General features: G+C 37.1%; 1 protein-coding gene across 1 annotated transcript in view; it reads left to right on the top strand.

The window, feature by feature from the left end:
* Positions 1-19642, top strand: part of CEP162 (centrosomal protein 162) — a 91459-nt gene that overhangs the window by 2411 nt on the left and 69406 nt on the right. The window contains exons 3-6 of the mRNA XM_082668790.1: positions 9149-9260; positions 11957-12103; positions 12439-12622; positions 14639-14706. Coding sequence (XP_082524916.1) covers positions 9149-9260; positions 11957-12103; positions 12439-12622; positions 14639-14706 — 511 coding nt within the window. The remainder of the gene's footprint in view (positions 1-9148; positions 9261-11956; positions 12104-12438; positions 12623-14638; positions 14707-19642) is intronic.

The raw sequence follows: 19642 nt of genomic DNA, 5'->3' as shown, positions 1-19642 counted from the left end.
CATCATATATCTGTATACCACACCTTCTTTATCCATTCATCTGTTGATGAACACTTCCATATCTTTGATAGTGTAAATAATGCTGCTATGAACATTGGGATGCATTTATCTTTTCCAATTAGTGTTTTTGTGTTCTTAGGATATATACGCAGGAGTGGAATCACTGGATCATATAGTAGTTCTGTTTTTAGTTTTTTGAGGAACCTCCATACTGTTTCCATAGTGGCTGTACCAATTTACATTCCCACTAATGGTGTGCAAGGGTTCCATTTTCTCTACATCCTCACCAGCATTTGCTATTTGTAGCCATTCTGACAGGTGTGAGGTGATACCTATTTGGGGTTTTGATTTGCATTTCCCTGATGATTAGTAATGTTGAGCATCTTTTCATGTGCCTGTTGGCCATGTGTATATCTTGTGCCCATTTTTTAATCAGGTTGGGTTTTTTTGTTTGTTTTTTGATATTAACCCCTTATTGGTCATATGATATGCAATTGTTTTCTCCCGTACTATAGGTTCTTTTCATTTTATCGATGGTTTCTTTTACTGTGCAAAAGCTTTTAAGTTTGATTAGGTCCCATATGTTTAGTTTTGCTTTTGTTTCCTTTGCCTTAGGAGACAGATCCAAAAAAATATTGCTACAATTTATGTCAGAGTGTTCTGCCTATGTTTTCTTCTAGGAGTTTTATGGTTTCAGGTTTTTTTTTTTTTTTTTTTTTTTTTTTTTGCGGTACGCAGGCCTCTCACTGTTGTGGCCTCTCCCATTGCGGAGCGCGGGCTCAGCGGCCATGACTCACGGGCCCAGCCACTCTGCGGCACGTGGGATCTTCCCAGACCGGGGCACGAACCCGTGTCCCCTGCATCAGCAGGTGGACTCTCAACCACTGCGCCACCAGGGAAGCCCAGGTTCAGGTTTTATACTTAGGTCTTTACTCCATTTTGAGTTTATTTTTGTATTGATATATGGTGTGCGAAAATGTTCTAATTTCATTCTTTTACATGTAGCTATCCAGTTTTCCCAGCACCACTTACTTCAATAAGAGACTGTCTTTTTTCCAATGTAAATTCTTGCCTTCTTTGTTGTAGATTAATTGACCATAAGTGCACGGGTTTATTTCTGGGCTCTCTATTCTGTTCTGTTGATGGATGTGTTCGTTTTTGTGTTGTGATTACTGGAGCTTCCTAGTATAGTCTGAAGTGAGGGAGCTGAAGTCAGGGAGCTTAATACCTTTAGCTTTGTTCTTTTTTCTCAACACTGCTTTGGCTTTTCAGGGTCTTTAGTTGTTCCGTATAAATTTTAGGATTATTTGTTCTAGTTCTGTGAAAAATGTCGTACATGTTTTGACAGGTGTTGCATTAAATCTGTAGCTTGCTTTGGGTAGCATGGACATTTTAACAATATCAATTCTTCCAATCCATGAACACGAGCTATCTTGCCATTTCATTGTATCACCCTCAGTTTCCTTCATCAGTGTTTTATAGTTTTCAGACTGAGTTTTTCACCTCCTCGATTAAGTTTATTCCTATGTATTTTATTCTTTTGGATGTGATTTTAAAAAGGATGGTTTTCTTACTCTTTCTGATAGTTCATTATTAGTGTATAGAAAAGCAACAGATTTCTGTATATTAATCTTGTATCCTACAAAGCTGCTGAATCCATTTATTAATTCTGAGAGTTTTTTGGTGAAGACTTTAGGGTTTTCTATATGTAGTATCATGCCATCTGCAAATACTGACAGCTTTACATCTTCCCTTTCAATTTGGAAGCCTTTTATTTCTTTTCATGTCTGATTGCTCTGACTAGGACTTCCAATACTTTATTAAATAGAAGTGGTGAGAGTGGGCATCCTTATCTTGTTCCCTGATTTTAGAGGAAGCGCTTTCAGTTTTTCACCAATGAATATGATGTTAGCCGTGGGTTTGTCATAAATGACCTTTTTTACGTTGCGATATGTGTTTAGATACCAACTTTGATGAGAGTTTTTGTCATGAATGGATATTGAATTTTGTCAGATGCTTTCTCTGTTTATTGAGATGATCATGTGACTTGTTAATGTGGTGTATCACATTGATTGACTTGCAAATATTGAACCATCTTTGCATCCCTAGAGTAAGTCCTACTTGATCATGGTGTATGATTCTTTTTATATATTGTTGAATTAAGTTTGTTGAGGATTTCTGCATCTATATTCATCAGAGATATCAGCCTGCAGTTTTCTTTTTTTGTAGTGTCTTTGTCTGTTTCTAATATCAGGGTAATGTGACCTTGTAGAATGAATTTGAGAGTGTCCTCTCTTCTGTTTTTTGGAATAGGTTGAGAAGGATATTAGCTTTTTATATGTTTGGTGGAATTCTCCTGTGAAGCTATCCTGGACTTTGGTTTGCTGGAAGTTTCTGATTACTAATTCAATTATACTACTAGTGATTGGTCTGTTCACATTGTCTGTGTCTTCCTGATTCAGTTTTGGAAGATTGTATGTTTTTAGAAATTAATCCATTTCTTAGGTTGTCCAATTTGTTGACATGTAACTGTTTGTAGTATTGTGTTATGATTTTATTATCTGTGATATTGGTTGTTAGTTCTCCTCTTTCTTTTTTATTTGTTTGTTTGGGTCCTCTTTTTTCTTGATGAACCCCTGGCTAAAGGCTTATCAATTTTCTTAATTTTGCGGGGGACTGCCCTGCCTGGTGGAGCAGTGGATAAGACTCCACACTCCCAATGTGGAGGGCTCGGGTTTGATCCCTGTTCAGGGAACTAGATACCACATGCATGCTGCAACTAGGGATTCACATGCCATAACTAGGGAGCCTGCATGCCGTGACTAAGGAGCCTGTGAGCCACAACTAAGGAGCCCATGAGCTGCACCTAAGGAGCTGGCAAGCTGAAACTAAGGAGCCCTGGAGCCACAGCTGAGGAGCCCACGTGCTTCAACTAAGGAGCCTGTGACTACAACTGGGGAGCCTGCCTGCTACAACTAAGATGCCATGCAACCAAAAAAAAAAAAAAAAATCTTTATTATTTCAAAAAACCAGCTCTTGGTTTCATTGATTTTTAAAATTTATTTTATTTTATTTTTTTGGTCTCTATTTATTTCCTCTCTGGTATTTATTATTTCCTTTCTTCTGCTGACTTTGAACTTTGTTCTTCTTTTTCTAATTCCTTTGGATGGTAGGTTATGTTGTTTGTTTGAGATTTTTCTTGTTTCTTAAAGTAGGCCTGTATCACTGTAAACATTCCTCTTAGAACTGCTTTTGCTACATCCCATAATTTCAGAAAGTTGTGTTTTTATTTTCATTTGTCTTAAGGTATTTTCTGATTTCCTCTTTGATTTCTTCATTGACCCATTGTGTTTTTAGTAGCATGTCATTTAGTCTCCACATGTTTGTGTTTTTCCCATTTTTCTTCCTATAATTGATATCTAGTTTATACCATGGTGATCGGAAAAAATGCTTGATATAATTTCTGTCCTCTTAAATTCGTTGAGACTTTTTTGTGGCCTAGAATGTGGTCTGCCCTAGAGAATGTTCTATGTTCACTTGAAAGTGATGTGTATTCTGCTGGTTTTGGATGGAATATCCTGTAGATATCTATTAGTCCATCTGGTCTAATTTGTCATTTAAGGCCAGTGTTACCTTACTGATTTTCTGTCTGGATGATCTGTCCATCTGTCCAATTGGTTATTAACATTCCCTACTACTTTTGTATTATTGCCAGTTTCTCCATTTATAGCTGTTAACATTTGCTTTATATATTTAGATGCTCCTATATTAGTTGCATATATTCTAATGAATGTTATATCCTCTTTTGTATTGATCCCTGTATCATTATACAATGCCCTACTTGCCTTTTGTTATAGACTTTGTTTTAAAGTCTGTTTCGTCTGATATGAGTATTGCTACCCCAGCTGTCTTGTTTCCATTTGCATGAAATAACTTCTTCTAGCCCCTCGCTTTCAGTCTGTGTGTGTCTTTATCTCTGGAGCGAGTCTCTTGTAAGCAGCATATAGATGGGTCTTGTTTTTTTGTCCAGTCAGCCACCCTATGTCTTTTGAGTGGAGCATTTAGTCCATTCACATTTAAAGCAATTATTGATAGGTATGTTCGTACTGCCATTTTGTTACTCTTTTCTGGTTTTTGTACTTATTCTCTGTTCTTTTCTCCTTCTTTTTGTTTCTTCTCCTGTGATTTGATGATTTTCTTTAGTGGTATGCTTGTGCTCCTTTCTCTCCAGTTTTTGTGTGTCCATTATTGGGTTTGTATTTCTGGTTACCATGGGGTTCATATATGTTGATCTATGGTTATATCCACTTGTTTTAAACTTGTTTCATTTAAGTTCAAACACATTCTAAAAGTTCTACATTTTTTTCTCCCTTCCCCAACATTTTGTGTTTTTGTGTCATATTTTACATCTTCATGTTTATCCCTTACCTTTTTATTATAGTTATAGCTGATTATACAATTTTTGTCTTTGAATCTTTGTACTAGCTTATTTAAGTGGTTGATCCACAGCCTTTACTATATATTTGTCATTATTAGTGGGGTTTTTCTTTTCCTATACATGTCTACTTCTTGTTGTAGCATTTTCTTTTCCACTGAGAGAAGACCCTTTAACATTTCCTTTAGGGTCAATTTAGTATTGATGAACTCTTCTAGTCTTTGCTTGTTTGAGAAGTTTTTCATCTGTCCTTTAATTCCAAATTATAATTTTGGTGGTAGAGTATCCTAGGTTTTAGGTTTTTCCCTTTTGCACCTTAAATATATCATGCCGTTCCCTTCTGGCCTGCAAAGTTTCTGCAGAAAAATCAGCTGATAGCTTTTGGGGGGTGGGGTTCACTTGTATGCGACTCTTTGTTTTTCTCTTGCTGCCTTTAGAATAATCTCTTTAACTTTTAACATTTTAATAACACTTTAATCGTGATATGTCTTGGTGTGGGTCTATTTGGGTTCATTTTATTTGGGACTCTCTGTGCCTCCTGTACCTGGATATCTGATTACTTACTCAGGTTCAAGAAGTTTTCAGCCATAATTTCATCAAATAAATTTTCAACTCCTTTCTCTCTGAGTTCTCCATCTGGGACACCTATAATATGAATGTTGGTACACTTGATGGTATCTCAGAGTTCCCTTAAATTGTTTTCATTTTTTAAATTTGTTTTTTTTTCATGTCTGATTGGGTGATTTCCATTATTCTGTCTTCCAGATCACTTATGCATTCTTCTGTATCACCTAGTCAGCTGTTAATTCGTTCTAGTGTGTTTTTCATTACAGTTGTATTCTTCACTTCTGGCTGGTTCTTTTATATTTTCTAATTTCTTGTTAAAATTCTCACTGTGTTCATCTGTTCCTTTTTCAGCATTCTTATTAGTAATGCTTTGAACTTCTTATCTGGTAAATTATTTATCTCTGTTTCATTAGTTGTTTTTCTTGTTCTTTTGTTTGAAACAAGTTCTTCTGTCCTCTCATTTTCTTTAACTTTCTCTGTCTCTATGAAATTAAGTGAAACGGTTACCTATCCCCATCTTGAAGGGGTGCCCCTTTGTGGGAGTGTCCCTGTGCAGTCTGCACGTGCCTGGTGGCTTTGATGGGAGAGCTGGATCTGACGTAAGCAGGAGCTGTGTCTTTCTCCAGGGTGTGCTGGCAGCTATCACTTTGGTAAGAGGTGGGACTGGAGATGAAGGGGCTCAAGCCAGAGCCAGGTGTGAGCCAAGGCTTCTCCTCACTCAGTGGCCAACACCACCCTATGAGGGGTGGGAGTGAGTCCCAAGGTGCTGGAGCAGAAGCCCTGAGGGTTGGGTGCCAGCTGGTTCTGTTCCCTATAAGCATGTACTCTTTCCTCTCCTAGCATTGTCACATTGTCATCTTTGCCCCAGAGAGGAGTAGTGCTGGAGCAAGAGGGGCTGGAGTAGGGGTTTGGCTTGGGCCAGGCCTTGTGCCAGGGTGGTCATAGGAAACCAGCCAGAGTCCCGTGCAGTTTCTTTCTGCTTCTTCCACCTTGTTTCGGGAGTAAGGAAATATGTGCACACTCTTCACGAGCAGAGTCTCGGTTTCTTACAGCCCCACTGTCGGTCCCACTGGTTTTATAACCAGCTATGGGGACTCCTCTTCCCAGTGGCAGACCCCAGGGCTGTGGCCCCCAATATGTGGTTCTAGCCACCTACTCCCCAGAGTGGGTTTCCAAGCCTTTTAATCCCCTTCCTTTTCTGTGTCCCTTCCCTGGGGAACAGGTCCTGACCTGATCACTTTTCTTCCCTTCCTACCCGATTCCATATGTCTTTCTTACAGCTTGTTCTACTTAACGTAACAATTTCAAGGTTCATTTATGTTGTCATATCTATCAGTACCTCATTCCTTTTTTTAATAGCTGAATAATATTCCATCGTATGGATTTACCACATTTTGTTTACCTACTTATCAGCTGATGGACATTTGAGTTCTTTCCACTTTCTAGCAATTATGAATAGTGCCGCTATGACAATTGTATATAAGTTTTTGTGTGGTTGTATGTTTTCACTTGTGTGTATACCTAGGAGTGGGAATGCTGGGTCATATGGTAGCTCTATGTTTAACCTTTGGAGGAACTGTCAAACTGTTTCCTAAACGGCTGTGCCATTTTACTCTCACCAGAAGTGTATTAGTAATATTAGGGTTCCAGTTTCTCCATATCCTCACGAGCACTGTTGTTAACTGAGCAGCCAGCTGTTTTGTTTTGTTTCGTGTTTAATGATAGTAGCCTAGAAAGCAGTGTGGAAGATTGTCAAAAGTAAGAATACCTACTATGTATTAGACAGTAGGATGGGCATTCTCTGTTTCTTTGCTGATCTTTGCCACAGCCCTGCAAGGTCAGTGTCGCCATGCTTGTTTTATATATGTATAGACTGAAAAGAGGCGTAATTTTCCCTAAGCAACAGAACTAGCTTATTTTGAAGTTAAAAGTTTGAACTCAGATCTGTCTGGCTCCAAAAACTTATAGTCCTTCTTTCACACTTTTACGTAGCCATGAGTTTAGGAGGAAAAAACTGAATCTGAGGCAGATTGTCAGAGTTTGGTAAACAGCGAGAGATAGAAAGAGAGAAATGGAACATTTCAGCGTGACAGTGAAGTATAAGACTGTGTGGAAGGTGATGCAACTAAAATTCAGATGGAGTAAAGAATACTCTTTCTTTTCTCCTCCCCTCATCCTGCCTGGTGGTCAAGGAAGACAGTGAGTTCTTTTCGAAGATTTAAAAATGGCATTCTTACAAGTCACTGGGGTAGAGTTGTTTGGTTGGCAGGTGGAAATGTGTGTGTAGTCATCTCAGAAGTTTAAGAAGTGCCCCAGGTACCAATGTCCTAGTTGGGGGACCATATAGAGTATTTGAAAGTGGACAGGCCTTAGTTAGAGAAACCCAAGTTTGAATCCCAGCTCTGTATCACTTACTGATAGTCGCAACCTGGACAAGTTGCTTAACTTCTCTGAGCTTACTTCCCCATCAGTAAATCTCTGCTGGATTATTTAAAGACTAAAATAACCTGAGTATAGATCCTGACATAGAGCAGGCAAGTAATTAATAAACGTTGATTTCTTCTCCAGAAAAAGTGTGTAGAATAAGGATAAAAAGGACCAAGAGCAGAGTCCTGGGGAAGTCTTGTGTTAAAGAAAAGGGCAAAAGGGCCAAGAGCTATTAGAGTTGGTTAGGAAAGGTCACAGAGGTGAAGTATAACCTGGAGGAGGTGGTGCTATGAGGTCAAAGGGCGAGATTTGCCCGAAGTGAGAGTTGGTCACCATGTCAAACTCCATGGTATGATCAGGGAGGTGACTGACAGTCATCCTTTATTTGTGGCATGTAGGAGGCCTGTGGTGACTGAGGAGAGCTGTTTTGGATGGGGACCAGATTTTAAGGGGTTTAACAGTGACCTGGAGAAGTTAGAATGTATATAAAGGAAAGATGATAGATAGAATGAAAGGGAGGTAGGAGTAAGGAACTTTGCCTGTTTGCTTTGTTTTGTTTGTTTGTTTTGGTTTTTTTAAGTAGGGTAGACTTAAGTGTTCATTCTTTTTTTTTTTTTTTTCCCCCCGGCACGCGGGCCCCTCACTGCTGTGGCCTCTCCCGTTGTGGAGCACAGGCTCCGGACGCGCAGGCTCAGCGGCCATGGCTCACGGGCCCAGCCGCTCCGCGGTATGTGGGATCTTCCCGGACTGGGGCACGAACCCGTGTCCCCTGCATTGGCAGGCAGACTCTCAACCACTGCGCCACCAGGGAAGCCCAAGTGTTCATTCTTATACTATACAATTATGCCAGGTGCTGTGCTAGGCCCTGGGGATGCAGTGATGAGCAAGTTTATAACCTGAGGGGAGGAGGGCAAGGAGATTGCGGAGGGAGTGAGGTGCAGAGATGCATTAGGATAACCCAGCAAGCGAGAACTTGGTGAGGCGGGAGGTGGCCCCTCTGCAGGTTCTCCTGGGAGTGGAGGAAAGAATTGCTCTTCTGAGAGAGGAAAGCAGTGTCTTAACGGGTGAGTTTAGTGGTGGAGTGAGGGGAAGGAGAAGGAAGGTGGTTTTTGACCTAAGGTCTTTATTTTCTCTGTGAAGAGAGAGCCCAAGTTATTGGCTGAGAGTAAGGGTGGTAGATCGGGGTTAGAGTAGGGGTTTAGGATTGTAGTAAGATTTGAACCTGAAGAGTAGAAAAGGACAAATAAAAGTTTATTAAAGTTTATTAATCATTGTGACAAATGCAAATTTCTGTGGTAAACACCTCACACTCAGTTCTTCCTGGTCTTAGAATTTTGTGTTCCTCTAGAGTGATGCTAGGTGATTTTGCACAATCATTATTTATTCTTAGACCCGAGATAGTGTCTAAAAAAGGATTATATCCTTTTATTCCTTCCTGATTACGTTTCTTGATCAAGTTTTTTATTTCTTTGTTTTTATTGTTGATGTTTTTCTCCTTGTTTCGTCTGCTTGTTTAGTTCTGGGTATGAAATCAGTGTTCAGAGATGTATTCTTGATGTTTAAGTTATTTTGACCCTATAAGTCTAGAAATATATGAATTTATACATAATTGCTGAGAATGTTTAGGTGATAACTGAAATATCAGAGAACAAAGAAACATTTTCAGTGATAAATCTGGGATTCTTGAATTTAAAATTCACTAGCTTGTATATGATTTAGCTTTCAGATGATTCTTTTGAAAATTCAAATAAAACACCTAGACAACCTAAAGAAGTGAAGAAGAATGATACAGTGCCATGGTGGATAACTGAAGATGAATTTGAAGATGGTGGTAAATATTGCTGATTTTTAATTTTAAGTTATTTGACCACAGGGGGGCAGTCAAGACTTTTTTTTTTTTTTTTTAAACCCCACATTTGTTTGTTTATTTTTGGCTGTGTTGGGTCTTCGTTTCTGTGCGAGGGCTTTCTCTAGTTGTGGCAAGCGGGGACCACTCTTCATCGCAGTGCACGGGCCTCTCACTGTTGTGGCCTTTCTTGTTGCAGAGCACAGGCTCCATACGTGCAGGCTCAGTAGTTGTGGCTCACGGGCCTAGTTGCTCCGCGGCATGTGGGATCTTCCCAGACCAGGGCTCGAACCCATGTCCCCTGCATTAGCAGGCAGATTCTCAACCACTGCGCCACCAGGGAAGCCCAGACAAGACTTTTAATTCTGGATTTTCTTACCATGCTTTTAATAAATATATAAGGAAAATAATACTAATAGTGTGAATTTTTGAAGTTTGACTTGATTTTCATATTACTTTATGATATATTTTTTATATAATAGGGAATCTGTGTTTCTGCATTATCAGATTATTTTACATTGAAATAATTTATCGTTCCTCAATTTAAGCTGGTGAATACTGTTAGGTATATTTATATATTATCATGTTTAATGGTAAATTGATTTAAAGTGATTTAATAAAATATTCTGACAATGTATTAATGTCACTGCATTGGGAAGATTTTAACAAATCTATAGATTTTGGTATTGCTCTCTGTTAATGACAGTAGAGAAAAATAATTTTATTACCTTAATAGTAAATAACTCATTATTGATCCTGTCTAGCACATGCGTATATCTTTTTTGGAACTATTCCTACTCACATCTTTACAAATAGAAAATTACTCTCTGGGTGTTTTCTTCAGTATAGCTACTATATATGATACTGCTGTATTCGCAAGGATCCTCAGACTACCTCTGTTAAGTACTTATGTTCACAATATTTGTGTATCACTAAGCACCATTTTATGAACTGATAGGATTTCTATATCTCTTCTTTTTCCTTGTGCTCCTTGACCCTCAACAGTAAACAATAAATGTGTTTAATAAATGTTACTGTGAATTTGATAGTCACTTCTCTGTTCTTCTTAATACTTTACAGTAAGGAATTGCCTTATTGAAAAGTTCAGTGTGTTTTCATAAATCCATAAACGACGCACAGTGCTAAAGTTTGCATGTGAAGAATTATGTTTTAGAATCTTTCCCCCATTGATGCTTGAAAAGGATATTATATGATTAAGTACTATTGAAATAATTGACAATGATTTGTGACTTATTTAGCATTAAAATCTTTATCTAGAAAGTAATGAATCAGAGATGGAGTATGCAAACTCACCCTAAAGGGAAAGAATAGGTCCTAGACCAACACTTAAATGTAACCTGACTAAAGATACTAAATTTTTTTTAAAAGAATGTATCAATCAGAGTGGATTTGATTAGTAAAGGATGCAAAGGATACTTAGGAAGGAGACTTTGACAGTGTCCATTTAAACACAGCGGAAGAAGGTTCCTCTGCCCAGGGGTATAACCTGGTCCCTGGTTCAGTCACAAACGTTTATTGAGTTCATGTTATGTTCTGAGTACTTGGCACTAGTATGCAAAAACTAAATATGATTCCTGCCATCAAGAGTATAGAAGTTTCTAAGGGAGAATTGAACACCCCTTTTGAGAGGAATGCATTCCCAATCTTACATAGATGCCATTAAACATCAACATAGAGCTTCTTCAAGCTTATAATTTTGCTTTCTCTTTCAGTTGCCATAAGGACAAAATGTTCTGTCTAGTTAGTGAAACCGTCTAATTCTCCTACTGGTTATACTCTTCATTATAAATAACTGAATTGGATCTTGGTTTCAGTTGTATTAGTCTCAAATGAGGTTGGTTAGTGTGGGTCACATCCCTGAGTCCATCTTCAGAGCCGGGCTGAGACCCTGGACAGATGCCCCGACGGCACCCTGACCTTGGCGTGTATGTTTTCATTTGAAGTGCCTATAGATATATCTCCTGATTTTCTCCAGCTGTTACTGGATCAGTTAAAACCATTATTCACACAGAGCCATAAAATAATTTGTTTCTAAAGTCTCTCCAATAGGATGCTAAGTAGGAAATTGAAATCACAATTTGTAACTTCTCAATAAGGCTTCCTTCTAAGCAAAAGTGGTATTTTTCTAATCTTATTATTTGTATCATATAATATAGTTATTTTTTCCCATATATCAGTTTTTTACAACAAATATACACTGCTAGGATAAAGAAATTTTGATATTGTATAACTTTTGCAGTGTTTTCTAGTGCTTTTAGAATGAAGAGCAAAACGCTACCCCCAGCCTATGTAGATGAGCGTGGTCTGACCATTGACTCCTGCCCTGGGATTACTTCCCCAAGTGGCATGGTATACTGTATTAAGTACTTGTTCTTCAAAATCATTTTTAAAAAATCTCATCTCATTATGCAAGTTGTTGAAATATTCCACTTAATAAGATGCACTGCAGTCAAATAGAATTGTAATTTTTGTTTTGTGAATTTTGGGTCTGGTGGATTTTTATTTCATAGACCAGATTTATTTCATAGCTACGGTCTACTAGTATAACTAATATAACAGTACAGCTAGTCTAAGCTAGTATAACAGTACTACTGTGTTGGCATAGTAGTCAAAACAATTCTCTTAACATAAATATCCAACTATATTAAATCCCATCCCAGGACTACTTGGAACAAATGTAAGCTATTTGAAAACAAAGAAGACTCCTCAGCCTATTATGGAAATAGAAGAGGAATCTGCCGAAAGGATTCAGTTTCTTAAGAGCAGTGGAACCTCTATCTTAAGTATTGACAGCTTAGAGGCCAATGGTAAGAATTGTGAGGGATGTGAGTTGACAGGTTAATTACTATGCTTATAATCAGGACTTTTAGGAAAGTTAACTCATAACTATCTTGGAGCCTCCTTTACTGAAGCGTGTAGACAGATTTAATATCTTCCTAGAAGGTTTAGAATTATACCCCTGGAGAAGCTTCATAGCCTTACGTATTATAATGAATATAAAGCTATATTTGAGTAAGAGATTAAGTGAAGTATGTTTCAAATTTTTTGAAGTCTGACTATGTAATGTCAATAAATGCATCATTAAAATTAATTTTTTCAAAATTCTATGTGTTAATGAAATATATTTGTGCTTTCCCTTTAGAGATAGTAGTTCCTGAGCTCAATCATAGCATTCTTGGATTGGGATTGGACACATTAGCAGAGCAAGAGGAAAAAGAGCAATTTTTTGCCAGGCTTGAGAAAGGCTTCACATCTTCCATTGATTACTCCAGATTAAATAAAGAATTGGATTCTAATGACTCCACACATTTTAAAGCTTTGCATAGGTAATGTAAATACAATATAAACTGATCATTGAGTGATTTTTGTGTCTTTATATTTTTGAAAGGCTGGTAGATGTATGGAATTGAAGGGGTAAACATATATAACAGGCAAAATTTAAATCTTAGTTTTAATTCTATTTTCTCTTCATTATTTTGGTCAGGGGTAGCTTACGTGTGTGTGTGTAGAATATGATTTATATATACATATATATATAGGCTGGAAAATGTTGATGTGTATTTGAGAACCTCTAGAGATCTGAAATTTCATGCATGAGGTACTTTTGAAATGAATAGCACATTGCCAAATAGACCTAACTAGGAAGGTAATTTATTAAGTGATTTTCCAGAGGTAAGATCAGTAAGAGAGTCCAGCCTGGTAGCTATTATAAACTCAGGGGAAACAGGAACAAAAAGGGAAGGAGGAACCAGGGAGCAAAGACCGATTTGGTTTGTGTCCTCCCTTTGTGTATGGTTGACCCTAATGATTATTAGGGGACCTCATTTATCCTGGAAATTCTACTAATTGACTAAGCTGGTGCCTTGTAAGTACCGCAGACCTTTGGCATTCTCAAGACTTCTTTGAAACCTTATATCTTTAATTTCCTCAGTATCAGTTTTCCATTTAATTTTTTAAGTTATAAATGGAAGCCAGATTACAATTTTAAGCTTTTAAGAACACCAAACTATATTTAAATTAAGGGTCAGGAGACTCATAGCCTCTGGTCATTAGAGTGCCTGGTCTCCTCAAGATGCTTATTTTCTTGGACAGTGGACAAAGCAGTGACCCTTATGAACTGTGTCTGAGATTTTTACCCTACTTGCAAACTGACAAGTCAGCCTGCCAGTTTTATGAATGCTGACAATAGACACAAGATTCCTGGGTCAGAAACAAATGGACTTTATTTCTCATCACAAAAGCGGGACCTGAGGGTCACGTTTATTTGCCTTAGTTTCCCATGCCCGACAAGGTTCACGGGGTCCATGATGGCTGTTTGCCAGTGCAGTGGGTTGCTTTACAGGAGAGGGTCACTGAGCTTGGGGAATCTTTGCTTTAGAGTAAGCGGAAACAAGCCTGCTTTGGGGGCAGAAACATTGCCTCATCTCTCAAAGTTGCTCAGTGCACACAACCCTGAGAAATGACCTAGGAAGGAGGGTCTGTGCCTTGCGTTCTTGGCATACCCAGCAAGAACACCTAGGGACCATCAGGGCCCATGGTGGTTGCCTGTCCTAACAGTGACACAGATTAAACATACACAGGTTTGCTGGCCACAAGTTTTTGCCCCTTTGCAATATTTCTTAACATTTCTTTGTTCTTAACAATATTCTTAACTACTGATATTTCTACGCAAGAACAGCCTAGTCAGAGTGCAGTAGTGTATTGAGTATGCAATGGTATTTTCTGCTAATTAGAGTTTATAGTTTCTTGATCTGCTAATGATCTCACTAAAGCCATGGTTGGGGGACTGAAAAAGGTAGAACTGATTCTTTGGATTGAAGGAAGGCAGTATATGAACTAATATATCCAATATAATTAAAAGTAGCTCTCGTCACCTTGCTGAGTATTTACTGGCTCAAGGCTCTCTCTTTCAGCTTCCATTTCAGGATGAAATTGCTTCTTAGCATGTAAATGCTGATTCTGGCGGTTTTTTTCTGGTCTCCACATAGACTTCACTGATTCTTACAGCTTGTGGTCAGTTCCTAATCTTTAGCGTAGAAAGGCTGGCTGGGCCCTGAGAAATGTAAATGCACATATTTATGTATAAAATTGTGTATATTTGTGTATAAAATTAAGAAAATGGCATTTTTTCCCCCTTTGTATTACTTTGGCAACTACAATTAGTCTTAGATCCTTTATTTTCAAAACATTTCCCTCATAGCTTCCAGATTTTTAGCTTTTGCTAGAACAAAAGTACTTGAGAAGAAATATGTAATGTTAGAGGTTTTTAAAAATATACACAAAATATTGCATGGTAATGTATTATTAACATGTAATACTAAATTAAGTAAATATTTTTCCAGTAATCAAGCTAATGTGGAACTGACTGAAGATAAACATGAGGATGAATCAAAACATGAAGAACTGGCAGGTAATTTCAATGGTTCTAAAATTTACAGTATTTGAAAAGATAATATAGCTTTTAATAAAGATATTGATAAGAGAAAAATAAAAGGAAAATCATATTATCTTGGAAAGAGCTTGAACAGGTAGAGTGAGTTGCCTACAGCACAATTAGAGCTACTAAAATTGTTGTAAGTGCAGGACTGCTTCATTTGTTGGGAGTGGGTAGTGGACCCATTTGGAAGACAGAAAAAGGACTTTTGTGCTAGGACCAGAAGAATGTGTGCAGTCAGGACAAATACCTCCAAAGCATGGTGAGGGAGGTGTGTCTTTTTCCATCGTTTGACTTTTAATGTGTCTGTGTTTCTATATTTTAAATGGTTTTCTTTTGGTAGCGTATAGCTGAGTTTTGCTTTTATAGCCAATCTGACAGTCTCAGACTTTTAATTGAAATGTTTCTACGCTTTGCAAAAATATATTCATTGGTATGGTTATTTACTGTTTTGCCATTCATTTTTTTTATCTTCCCATCTTTTTTTGGTTATTGCTTTTGTGCTACATTTTATTGGATTGAGTATTTATACCATTCCATCTTAACCCTTCTTTTGGGTTGTTAGTTGTACTTCTTTGCTGTATTTTTTTCTTAGTTGCCCTGTGATTCACAATATGCATCTTTATCTTACTAGAGTCTACTTTCAAATAACATTATACCACATTACATGAATCTTAACAGTAAACTTCCCCCAACCTTTTTGCTATTTTTGGCATACATTTTTCTTCTACATGTCTTAAAAACCCCATAATACAGCAGTATTATTACTATTATCATTATTATTATTGCTTTTAACAATCTGTTAATCATTTTAAAAAAATTTTAAGGAAGGTAAAAAAATTTATACGTATGTAAAAATTTATATTTATCCATGTATTTACCGTTCCCAATGACTTGTATTTCTTTGCATAGATTTGAGTTTCTTTTTTTTTAACTTTTTATTTTGAAATGAATTTTAAAAGTTTATTTTAAAATTAAGATATAATCGACATATATAACATATTAATTTCAGGTGTACAACATAATGATTTAATATCTATACATTGTGAAATGAGCACCATAATAAGTCTAGTTAACATCTGTCACTTTACATAATTACAAAAAAATTATTTTTTCTTGTGATGAGAACTTTTAAGACTTCTTCTCTTACCAACTTCCAAATAGTTGCTATCTAGTATTATTTTGAGTTTCTATCTAGTATTATTTTTGTTCAGCATGAAAAACCTCCTGAACTTTTCTTGCAGTGCAGGTCTACTAGGGATAATTTCTCTGAGGTTTTGTTTATCTGAAAGTATATTTTGCCTTTGTTTTTGAAGAACACTTTTGCTTGATATAAAATTGTAGGTAGTTTTTATTTCTTTAAGCACTTTAATGATTTCATTCTATTGTCCTCTGACATTATTTCTCATGAGCAGTCAGTGGTAATTCCTGTTATTGTGATTTTGTATATATATTGTCTTCTTTTCCCTCTGTTTTCAAATTTTTCTCTTTAGGCCAGTTTTGTGGCAATTTGATGAGGATGATCTTGGTGTACTTTTCTTGTATTTATCCTGTTTGTTTCTTGTATTTATCCTGTTTGGAGCTGGTTTAGCATCAATTGATTTGTGAATTCATAGTTTCCATCAAAATCAAAAAATGTTTTTGCCATTAATTATTCAAATATCATTTCTGCCACCCCTTGCTTTCTGATCCTAATTACAAGTATGTTAGAAAGTTAAATTTTGTCCCACAGGTCACTAAGACTATTTCATTTTTTAAACCTTTTCTCCTCTCTGCTTCAGTTTTTATTGCAGTGTCTTAAGTTCACTGATTTTTTTTCTTCTTTTCTTTAATGTTTTGTTAATTCATTGAATGATCCTTTTTTCCTTTGACCTAGAAGTTTCTTTTGGATTTGTTTTTTCATCTCTTTAGTATGTTTCCAAGTCCCCAACATTGAGTATATTCTGCTGATCCCAGTATTTGTTCATTTCTGGGTCTCGTTCTGTTGGCTGCTGCTTCTCCTAGTTGTGGTCACTTTTTCCTCCTTGTAATTCTAGTAATTTTTTAACTGAGTGTTGAATATATTATAGATTTTTTACATTGTTGAGTGTCTGGATCTTGTTTTCTTCTTTTAAGGAGTATTGAGCTTTGTTCTGGCAGATAGCTTGATCCTTTCAAGCCTTTTCTTCTGCTTTGTTAGGAGACGTCAAGAGGATCCTTACTTAGTCTAGCAGAGTTTGACCCTGCTACTCACGCACAGCCCTCCTGAGATTTCCACTGAATGCCCCTACTGGACAATGAGGATTTTTTCCACTTAAGCTGGTTAGAGCTTCAGAATCTCCTTACCCTGTGCGAACTCTGGGAACTGTCTGTCTAGCCTGCAGCTTCCCAGTTATTCTCTGCTCCAGCTGCACATACATGACTCAGTATTCAGGAAAGACTCCAGGAAAGATTCAGAAATCTACTCCATGTAGATTTCTAGTGCTCTATTTCTGCATCAGTACCTTCTCTCTTTATCACTCCGCTGCAGCTTCTAATCACCTTGTCTTTTCTGTACTCTTATCTCTGTATCCTTAACACAGTGAGACCTTCCTGATCTCCTCCTCCCTGCTCAGCGCTCCAGGATGTACATACCTTCTAGTGAACGTAGGGCTCAGCTCACTTGTTATCTTTCTTGGGAATCATATTTTTGTGCTATCGATTGTCCAGTGTCTGAAAACAATTGTTTCATATATTTTGTCCATTTTACTCATTATTTACAAAGTCCTTGATATCCAAGATGGTAGAGGAGAAAGTCCTCTAGATTGCATCATACTTAAATTAAAATTCACAGCCAAATTTTCCAACAGAGAATGAAAAATGTCTCTAAAATGTATCTTTTAGATCTTTTACATTGAGAATTGTTTACCTATTTTCTGTTTACGCAAATAATCTTTTCAAAGTTACAAGGGTATGGAATATAATAGTAGAAACATATAACATGTGTAACATCTTCCTGTCAAAAGGTCAGAACGATAAAAATTAATATTCTCATTGTTTCCCAAACAGTGTGAAAGAGCTGGATATTATTGTCTCTGATATTTTTCATATGAGAACCACCTTTTCAATTGGGTTTTATTCTTTCATTTTCATATAAACTTAATCTCCCTTGGTGTTTCTTTCAGAAGTCTCTGATATGCTGTTTTCCTTCCTGTTATTTCTTGTCCTGTCTCATTTCTCTCTGTGACTACCAGTGGCATTTCCTTCTTGCTTCAAACCTAGTTTAATCGTGACAAATTCATGAGGAGGAGGTTGGTCTTTTATATGTTGGACAATAGTATTTGCCTACAGACTATTCAGTTAGTAAGTGCAACTAACAAAATGTAGTTTTGAAAAATGCACATTAGATTAGGAGTTTTCTTAATCAGAAATAATATTTGGCTTTATTAACTTTCAATTCAGATTAAGTGCAACACAAGCTATAATAATACTAACAAAGATAATTACTACTGCTAAACATAATGGCTAACACTGATATATACTACATATTATATAACACTTTAACTGTTAATCTCCTCAGCAACCCTCTGAAATAAGTACTATTATCATCCCTACTTTACAGATGGGAAAAATGAGGCAAAGAGGGTTTGTGACCTGCTTTTGGTTCTGCAGCTGAGAACAGTAGAACCAGGAATTGAATCCAAGTCTTCTGGCTCCTGGTCATGCTCTAAGCACTATGCCACACTACCCAAACTGTTTCTTATACTGCTTCTTTGCAGTGACACAAACGCTGCATCCCCCTCCATTGATTTCACATAGTTCCCAAATCCCAAGTAGTTGTCTGAGTTCATTGTCATACCCTCCCTTGTCTCCTCTCTCCTTGTTTTATCATCTTTACTTAAGAAAGACTAATCACTGAGGTACTTAAAATTCAGTGATTCCCACTAGAATATTAGGATCTTAATCATCTGATATTGGTCCTAGCATCTAGAATTTGTCTAATACAAGGTAATTTCTCAGTAACTGTTTTGTGAATTGAATTATGTCTACTGATATTTAGAAAATCCCAGGCAGTGTTCTTTCTTATATAGAAGAGAAGGAAAGGTGTGCTTCTCGTCCTCAGAATGTAGATATTGATGTAGTTAACCAACTCACCTAGCTTATCTACCTAAGTCACAATACCCATGCTGTTCCACCATTGTATTCCTTATGAACTAACATGGAGATGTTTCTGTAAGTAGATCTCACTGAAAGCACCTCTGTTTAACTTAATTATTTTCAGACTTCCATCGTTAATCACATTCAAGTTGTCCCCTCTCTTCTAAGAGAAGACTGAAGGATGGCCATTCCAGAAGCAGACTCTCTTGTACCTCGTGCAGTCTTTCTCCCATCAGGCCATCCTGTCTCTGAATGTGATCTGACTTTTGAAATACAGATAAGATTATGAATGATCAGTTCCACTCTGAAAAGGCTATTCCTGTTCTATAGCCCACAAATCTCAGTCAGTCCTTTGATTTAACGGCTGTAAACAACGAATTAAAAATTGATGAAGAGATCCTGGCCAGATAGTGCCTGCCCACCTTTGCCATAAGTAGCTTGATGGCATCATATTAACATGGACACACATTTCCCTTCTGCTACAAAGCCATTGAGATATAATGTGGGACTTTAGCTGAGAAGTGCCCAGGATTAAGAAACAGCGGAGGTCATATAAGGCTAGTATTTACCTGAGGGAGGGGTCAGAGATAGACCTTTCATAAGAACTGCTTAAGGGTTACAGAAGAGATACCTATAAAGACAAAAAAAATCAACTTAAAAAAATAAGCAAAATCCAACCTTTTGTTTAAGAGTGTCAAGATTTCACAAAAGTGTTCCCTTTTATAAGTAAGCAATTTTGAGATTTTTGTCTTTAAAAAAATCAAGTAATTGAAGTTTTTTTTAAAGATATAAAATT

The sequence above is a fragment of the Grampus griseus genome, assembly GCF_964374135.1.
Source record: "Grampus griseus genome assembly, chromosome: 13".
Classification (NCBI taxonomy): Eukaryota; Metazoa; Chordata; class Mammalia; order Artiodactyla; family Delphinidae; genus Grampus; species Grampus griseus.
The sequence above is the reverse complement of the archived record's forward strand: the minus strand, read 5'-3'. Positions and strand labels throughout refer to the sequence as shown.